We start from the raw sequence: 9,542 nt of genomic DNA on the forward strand, positions 1-9,542 counted from the left end.
GGTTAGTTAACTAGAGCAAGATATACAAGTATATAAAATATAAATTTTAATTAAATTAAGACAAAATTGTCCATTTTGTTCATGCATTTTTCACCTTTTGCCCGTTTCATCTCTGTATTTTATTTTTTCATTTTTCATCCTTAAAAGCATTTTAAAGTCTCAATTTCATCTCTCACCCTAACGAAGGTTAACTGAGTACTGTAGATAATAATTGATGCAAAACACAGAACTATACGTATATCGATTCCTTTTTAACATTTGTGGTTTTGTAATTATCATTTGTTCTTACTTGCTTTTGTAGTTCAAAATCGGATTATGTCAGTTGTCTGTGACAGTGGACAAGGAGAGGAATATCCGCCATGCTCATAATGAGAAGAAGAAGGAACTGATTTTTGCAATTTAATTAGTTAAAGATTACGTGACTAGTTTTAACGGACTCAGTTAACATTCGTTAGGGTGAGGGATGAAATTGAGACTTTAAAATGCTTTTAAGTATGAAAAATGCAGAAAATAAAATACAAGGATGAAACGGACAAAAAGTGAAAAACACAAGGACAAAATTGCAATTTAGTCTTAAATGAATTTAAAAAGAAAATGAAAAATGAAAACAATTATGTGAAAAGACACATGAGGACAATCGAAACAGTAACTTTATCAGGATACAGAAGTAATCATGTTAATTAGTATATAGTGATAAAGATTAAGTGAATAGTTCATGTGAATAGTTTTAACGGACTCAGTTAACATTCGTTAAGATGATGGATGAAATTGAGACTTTAAAATGCTTTTAAGGATGAAAAATGTAGAAAATAAAATACAAGGATGAAACGGGCAAAAAGTGAAAAATACATGGACGAAATGACAATTTAGTCTTAAATGAATTTAAAAAGAAAATGAAAAATGGAAACAATTATGTGAAAAGACACATGAGGACAATCGAAACAGTAACTTTATCAGGGTATAGAAGTAACTATTTTAATTAGTATATAGTGATAATGAACCTTTCTTTTTTAGGGTAAAGATGAACCGTTGTCTTCCATCAGGCTTTATCTCGTTTGCTTATAACAGTTTGAACTAACAACCAATTCGGATCAATTTTTTTTTAACTAATTCAAGTTGATCAAAACACTTCATCTAAACATTTCATCTATAGTTAATATTAAAATCTTATAATGACGATGTCATTATTAGACTAATTCATTTGTTAAGAAAAAATCAAAAAGAAAAAAATCTAAGCATGGTGGGTGATGTCATTAATCTAAATAATTTTGAATTAAAATTAAATTTTATTAATTAGTTAATTATTAAATCTTATGAATTAATTATTATTATTAAATCTTATTAATAATTATTTTAATTATTAAAATTAAATAATTTTGAATTATTTTAATTAATTATTTTAAATTGAGTACGAGAAGGTATAAAAGCTAGACAGAAGGAAACCAATTCTAAATTTATATATTAATTTACACTTTTAAAATATAATGACCCAATATTATCTCTTATGGCTGGATGTAGATTGTTTAATATGCATTTTAGGTGTTTGATGAAATGTTCAGCTGACGAGTTTCTTAGTCGGATTCTGTGGTTCCACGGGTCATTAAACTAAATAACTTTAGCATTTACGTTCACTTAATACCTAAAACATATCATTAAACTATTTCGTTTAAACAAACATGTGATTCCACGGGTCATTTCACTAGTTTAATTGATAAATTACAATTAATTAGGGAGTAATAAAAGTATGATCGATTTAATGTATAATTTATTACATGGGTACGTGAGTGTTAATCTGGTACCTGCGTCTAGTGTTACATACTTTCTTTTTTAATTATTAATGTTTTATATTTCCGATCACGTCGTTGATCATAATGTTAACGTGTTCGTACATATAAATATCCGTAACTTTATTTGTACAAATAGAAAAAATTATGCGGCTTGTCCCTGTGCTTTATCTCAGCTAACGCGGGTGGCCCTGGACATTTTTGACGTGGTTGATCACTGTGGACCACCTGCGTAATATTTGCAAACCACAGTACTCAACCACGTCAACAAATAAGTATAAGGACCATCTACGTAATTTTAAGTAAATCATATGGACCATTTTACAAATAATGTGGTTCTGTCTTGTGTGTTTCTTTTACATTTTGTTATTCATATTTTTATTTTTGATATTTACTTAAACCATAGGGAGTATTATTTTATTTATAAGTAAACTTTCTATATCTATTTATAACTATGTATTTATTTAATATTAATATTTAATAGTAATAGTAATATGTAAATTATAAGTAGCTCTGACAAATGCTGATGGAAATAATTAAGACCTTTAATTCATATTTCATTTTCTTATAAAATTATGAAGCTTGATTAGATAGATTAGTATATCTAATTATGTATACGTTCAGTTTGTCAGCGCCAACATGTATGACATGAAGTATCTGCATGGCTGTCCACGTGACCAATTTGCTATCCAGTTTAATTTTCTATCACACACTACAACTACAACTAATCAATTAAATATTATACGTAGTACCTTTTTAGGGAACATATAACTCATGTACGTAGTTTATACTTACACTGCACGCACAGTTGATTGCTTTGAATTATTCACATCTACTATACGATTTTAGAAAGGTACGTAATACGGAGTAATAGTTTTTACAGAGTAATATACTCCGTATCTGATCAAGCCAAAATTGGGTTGCGTACCAAGCACGGGGAACTTAAAATCGAATACAAATGAAGCAGGTGTAAAAAATTTAACAAATTTTACATTGTAAGCAGCGGTAAACACTAAAAAACCTTATTTTTTGATAAATACTTTTTTTTAGTGTAACACTATGTTCCGCCCTTGGTGCCAAGTGAGTGGCGCTGGTTTTCTATCTTTCGTCTTTAGGTTGTATGATCTGTTAGAAAATGCTTCGACAACATCATATGAGCCTTCCCAAGTATGCCCAAGTTGCCAGTATCTTCACACCGGCTTGCCTGATTGTTACGCTAAACCTAATTGCCAGGACGGAAAGATCGCGGGTTAACACACTTGTTATAATACTTGGCAATTTTCTGCTTGTTAGACCTTTTACGGATGACAGCTATCTCCCAACGTTCTTCCAAGAAGTTTAAGTTCTCTTTGATGGAAACCTCATTTGCCTCTTCATTGAAGGTTGCAACACGTTCAGTAATAACAACAATTTTTGTTGGAATAACTGGCTCAGATCCATACACCATGTTTGAAAGGTGTTTCTCGAGTGCTCCTATTTGGGGTAGTACAGAACGCCTAGAGTACTTTTGGCAATTTATCAACCCATTCGTTGCTACGTTCTCCTAGCCTGGTCTTAATGCCTGCAACATAATGCTTTGTTACTTCTATTTGACCGTTAGCTTGCGGATGATAAACAAAAGTGAATGATTGTTTAACATTCAACTTTGAGCACCAACTTTTGAACGGTTCTCCAATGAATTGTTTTCCATTATCACTCACTATCTCATGAGGGTAACCAAAGTGGCGAATAATGTTTTCCAATACGAAGTTACGATTTTGGTTTCCTGTAACAGAACTTAATGGTTTCGCTTCTACCCACTTGGTGAAGAAATATACCGCCACCACCAAGTGGGTAGCATTTCCCGCTCCTCTTGGGAACGACCCAACAATATCAATTGCCCATTTGTATAAAGGCCATGCTGATGTTATTGAGATCATGTCTTGCGCTGATATGTGTGTGTGTATGTTAGTGTTACGTGTATCTGACATGAAACACAACGTTTAACAACTTCACTTGTGTCACGGTACAAAGAAGGCCAATAGTACCCAAGCCTTATTATCTTTCCAACAACCATTTTGAAACCGAAGTGCAATCCGCAATATCCTTCATGGACTTCTCTAATAATAGTGATGGCTTCTTCTGGTCCGACGCACCTCAAAATAGGACTTAAGAAAGATTTCTTGTACATGATGCCATCTTCGATTGAGTACATAGGTGCTTTCATTCTGATACGCCTTGCGCTTGCAGAATCACCAAGCAGCGTACCACATTTTAGGTAGTTAATAATTGGGGAAATCCAATTTTAATTGGGCTCCTCAACGGCTACTACTTCGTCTGCTTCAATGGCTTTTTGACTGACCATCTCGACCCATACATCTTTAACAAAGTGACTGAATGCCAAAGACGCTATTTTGCTCAAAGCGTCCGCCTTTTTTCACCCTTGGTACTTGTGCAATTGAGAATTCCTAGAATTGATTAGCCAAGCCTTCTGTTATCTTAAGGTACATTTGCATTGCTGGATCACGGGCTTTAAATGCTCCATTCATTTGATTTGCCACCAATTGGGAATCAACATATACTTTTATTGACTTGATTCCTAACTTTACAGCGATCCTTAACCCTGATAATAAAGCTTCGTATTCGTTCTCATCGTTAGACACAGAAAAACCAAAACGCAATGCGTATGTATGTTCCTCTCCTTCATGACCCGTTAAGATTAGTACAGTACCAGTGCCGTCAACGCCAGATGCACCGTTAGTGTACAACTCCAAAAGCGGCTCTGGTTGTTCATCCTTAGCGTTATCCGCTATTGACGTATTTGCGGTACATTCAATCAAAAAGTCCACCATGATTTGGCCCTTGACAGCGTTTCGAGGTGCGAAATTAATTTCATGCTTTTCAAGCTCAAGTGCCAACTTGGCTAAATGTTCTGACATCTCGGGTTTTCATAAGAGTTGCCATTCTAATGATTAAAACCGGCTCTGAATAACACTTTGTGCATCATTAAGATGGACCTGCTTAATAGGTTGATCAGTAAGAACCAAAACGGGATGCGCCTGAAAGTAACGGCGTAGACGTCTTGCAATATGCACAACGCCGGATATCAACTTTTCGATTGATGAATAATTTATTTCCCCATTTTGCAAGACCTTGCTGATAAAGTAGATGGGCTTTTGAGAAGACGCTCGATCCGCTATTAAGACTGCACAGACTGCCTATGTGGAAGCCGCTAGGTAAACTATTAATGTTTCATCTTGTATGGGAGCGATCAACGATGGTAGCGTTCCAGGCAACACTTTCATTTCTTGGAACGCTTGTTCTGCCTCATTTGTCCACTGAAAATATTTTTTCCAAGTGAAACGACTCAAACCCGTTTATGAAAAACAACACTTTTTTATTTATAAAAAAGGGCTGACCACCCTTGTCTGCACTCAGGCGCGGCGCGCCATCCCAAGCCGCGGCACGGCCCACATGGGAATCTCGTGGTCAGCAGTTTAGAAAGTTTCTGTTATCATTTTACACGGTTAACCGCGGCGCGCCAATGATGGCCGTGGTGCGGCTTACTCTGCTTCCTGATTCTGTTTTCACTTAAAATACAAACGTCTCAATTTAGCAACCAGAAAACGTCCATTGATCCAAAACATGTTTAACGACATAATACATGATTTTAGTTATAATAAAACAGCGATATAAGTACCAAGACCCCGGGACCACACTGACCCGTTTTAACTTAACCCAAAAGACACTTTCGACCCAAAGTGTTTAAACTTTACATAAAACCGAGCATGGTGATTGGGATTGCGCTACCCAATCCTAAGTCCAATCTAAAAGCAAGTCTTCTAAAGCAACCCACGCAAGTCCACTAGTTCCCACGCTTACTCGAGCCACCACCTCCACGCGAATCTATAAAAATGTAAACAACGAGAGGGTAAGCTAATGCTTAGTGAGTGAGAATATACTACATACATACATATGCATAAAATAGACACGCCACACAATAATAATCAAGTAGCACATACCGGAATTATATTATCCATTCAATTAATAGTATTATTATTGTTAATATATATTATATATTAATAATTATTTTTATTAATAATATATATAATATAACCGTAATTATTAAGGGAATCAGTTTGACATTTTCAATCCAAAGAAAAATATTTTCTTGTCTCTAAAAACAGTACAAATCACGATTTACATCACAATAACCTCCAAAATCAGTTGAACGTCGTGATCTCCTTTTCTTATTTTTATTTATTTATTTATTTTCTTTCCTAGTTGATTCTTTCTGATACTTCTTCTATAAATCAAGTAGTTAACTCATGTTATCAAAACAACCCATTCGATTATTTCACCACTATTATCAGATATCAATTACAGCTTCTTTTATTTGATAATTTAAATTGAAATTCAAGAAACCACTCGATATCCTCTGTTCTCGACTTTTATTTTAAAACCTTCACTTTCAAATCAATTCCAAAATGTATAAGTGCAGAGTTGTTAGTAATCTTTCAATAAAACTATCTGCAAAGTTTCACATCCCAACTCTTTATATCGATTACAAATTTTGGAGTCAAAGTTTAAGAACAAAAAGTCAACTAATTTGTTTATCATGAAATCCGAATCTATGTTGATGTTTCTGAGCCAATTAACGATTTACAAAGTTTCTAGGATTGTTTTCCAACACATTTCGTGTTGTAATCAAGGTCTGAAATTTTCTCAATTCCATAATCAATAAATTTTTTTTTTTATAACCCACGAAGAGCAGCACAGGTCGTTTTCTTTCTTTTTATTTTTATTTTTTTTATATATTTTTTTTGTTGAGTCTAGTGATATTCACAATTATAGATCGTTTTCCATTTCATTTTCACGCTTTAAATCAAACCTTAAAACAAGATAGGATGATTTATGGGTTCTGATTGATTTAAGAATGAGGAAGAAGAAGAAACAGAATAAGACGAGTTATAAATATTTGGCTGTGATAAAAATCAGAAAAGCATAAGCAGTGTAATGGTTAAGGGATGTTGTGGGTGAGCGGGAGGTCACGGGTTCGAGTCTGGCATGATGCAATTTTTTTAAGGGCTTTAGAAGGTAGTTTTCTAAATCAAAAATTTTATTCTTATTCTTATTATTATTATTATTATTATTATTATTATTATTATTATTATTATTATTATTATTATTATTATTATTATTATTATTATTATTATTATTATTATTATTATTATTATTATTATTAGTCTTATAATTATTATCATTGTTATTTATCATTTATTATTATTATTATTACAATTATAGTAATTATATTTATTAATAACATTATTATTACTAATATTATTATGATTAACAAGTATTATTATTTAGGATTATTGTTATTATCATCATTATTATTTATTAGTATTATAATTATTACTAGTATTAAAAGCATTACCTATCAAATATTATTAGTATACTTATAGTTACAATTATAATTATTTTTATGGTTAAGTTAATTATTAGTATTACTATAATAAAGCAATTACATATTACTATCATTTAAATGAGTGTTATTATCATAACTATAATTATGATTATCACCATAAATATTACTATTAAGGTAGTTATTATTATTACCACTAATATTAGTATAAGTATTATTATTGGTTTCATTAAAATTAGTACTTGTATCATATTATAATTAATAATATTATTATTATTACTACTAGTATTATAATTATTATTAGTATTATAATCATCATTATAAGTACCATAGTTATTATTATTATTATCATTATAAGTATTATTATTTAGGTTATCATGAGTATTATTATGTAGTTACTAAAATCATTATCATAATTAGCAATAACAATAAAATTAATATTTTTACATTCACTATCATTAATATCATTATTATTATTATTACTAATAGAACTATTAACATTATTATCTTATTAATAATATTAAGTATTATAAACATATTATCAATATTAATATTATTTTTGGTATTATTATAACTACTGTTATTAATATACAAATGATATATTTAATACATATAACATAACAAAAATTAATATTTTTATATACAAAATGAATATATGAAACATATATATATTATTAATATAAAAAGGATATAACTAATAAATTTATGTATATATTTATTCGATTACAATTATGTATATTAATAAATATACAAATGATATAGGTTCGTGAAACCGAGGTCAACCCTACACTTATTCAATGCCGTCATATGTATTTTTACTATAAAATACAGTATAGTGAGTTCATTTGATTCCCTTTTACTCTTTACATTTTTGGGACTGAGAATACATGCGCTGTTTTTATAACTGCTTTATTAAATGCTTTTGAAATATATTTTGAACTGAGAATACATGAAATGATTTTATAAATGTTTGACGCGATATGACACAAGCAAAACATTCCTCGAATGAATTATTATGCAGACAGAAGTTCTGTGGATTATTATTGAATTAGTTGGACGTTATAATTGCCACTAATTGTTGTGAATATTTCCCCTGATTATTATTGCTTGTTAACCTAAGAATTAGAAACGGGTATGGCCCTAATTCACGCGAATCCTAAAGGTAGCTACCGGGTTTAACATCCCCACCCAGAATGTTCACTAGACGGAAGGACTAGTGGGCGTGGTGTTTAGTACTTCAAAGTTTATTATTATTATACAGACGAGATGTTCTGTTTTGGGGATATTATTGATGCACATTATATGTTAAGGTCGGTTACCATGTTGAGCAACGAAATCAAAATGAATGTTATGTATCGAGAGAATGATTTTTATACACAGGTTATGTGTATTAGTTTTGTGCACGAGATATGTGTACGATTATTAAAAATCGCGAGGCAATCTACGGGGGAGAAAAGGATACGAACCTACTCTGCTAAGCATTATGAAAATGGTTTTGTACACGAGATAGGTGTACTGTATTTAAATCTTGTGGTCTATCAAAATGATGAATTTTATTGTTTACGATAAACTTATGAACTCACCAACCTTTTAGTTGACACTTTAAAGCATGTTTGTTCTCAGGTACGAAAGAAATCTTCTGTTGTGCATTTGTTCATTGTAGAAATATTACTTGGAGTCATTCATGGCATATTTCAAAAGACGTTACATTCGAGTCGTTGAGTTCATCAAGATTATTATGAAGTCAATTCTAGTTGGATATATTATGAAATGGTATGCATGCCGTCAACTTTCGTTGTAAAGAAAGATTGTCTTTTAAAAATCGAATGCAATGTTTGAAAAATGTATGATATATAGGTCACGTACCTCGCAATGTAACCAAATGTAATGTATTCGTCCAGATGGATTAGGACGGGTCATTTCAGTTGGTATCACCTCGCAACGAAATTAATTAATATGAAACGTTTATAATCATTATGAACGGGACATTTCAAATATCAAATCAACAACATGAAATTCGGAGTTGAGACTTACCAATACCACCAAAATGTTGCCGTTGACGAGATGAAAAACTTTAACACTAGTAACTCGATCCGATTCACTCTTCTTCTTCCTCAAATGGAGCTCTCTCTCTCGAAAGCTTCTTCCTCTCTCTAGGGTTTTGAGGATAAGAGAAAGAGATGAAAATGAGGTGAAATGAAGATGTGGATGGGGTTGCATCAGTTTTGTGGTTCAAAAACCGTCCATATGTGAAATTACAAAATTGCCCTTCATTAAACCCCTTTTTAAAAGTTGAAATTCGGGTCTGGCCCAGAAAAGGCGCGGCGCGACTTAGTTTGGAACGGCGCGGCTCC

The 9,542-nt window shown here is 31.8% G+C and overlaps 1 protein-coding gene across 1 annotated transcript; it reads right to left on the reverse strand.

The window, feature by feature from the left end:
- Positions 1-4,231: 4,231 nt before the first annotated feature.
- LOC139848500 (uncharacterized) lies at positions 4,232-4,702 on the reverse strand. Its single transcript, XM_071838230.1, has one exon. It carries the CDS (start codon positions 4,700-4,702, stop codon positions 4,232-4,234), a length of 471 nt encoding a protein of 156 aa, XP_071694331.1.
- Between the last annotated feature and the right edge of the window lie 4,840 nt (positions 4,703-9,542).

The sequence above is a fragment of the Rutidosis leptorrhynchoides genome, chromosome 1 (assembly GCF_046630445.1).
Source record: "Rutidosis leptorrhynchoides isolate AG116_Rl617_1_P2 chromosome 1, CSIRO_AGI_Rlap_v1, whole genome shotgun sequence".
In the NCBI taxonomy this organism is placed as follows: Eukaryota; Viridiplantae; Streptophyta; class Magnoliopsida; order Asterales; family Asteraceae; genus Rutidosis; species Rutidosis leptorrhynchoides.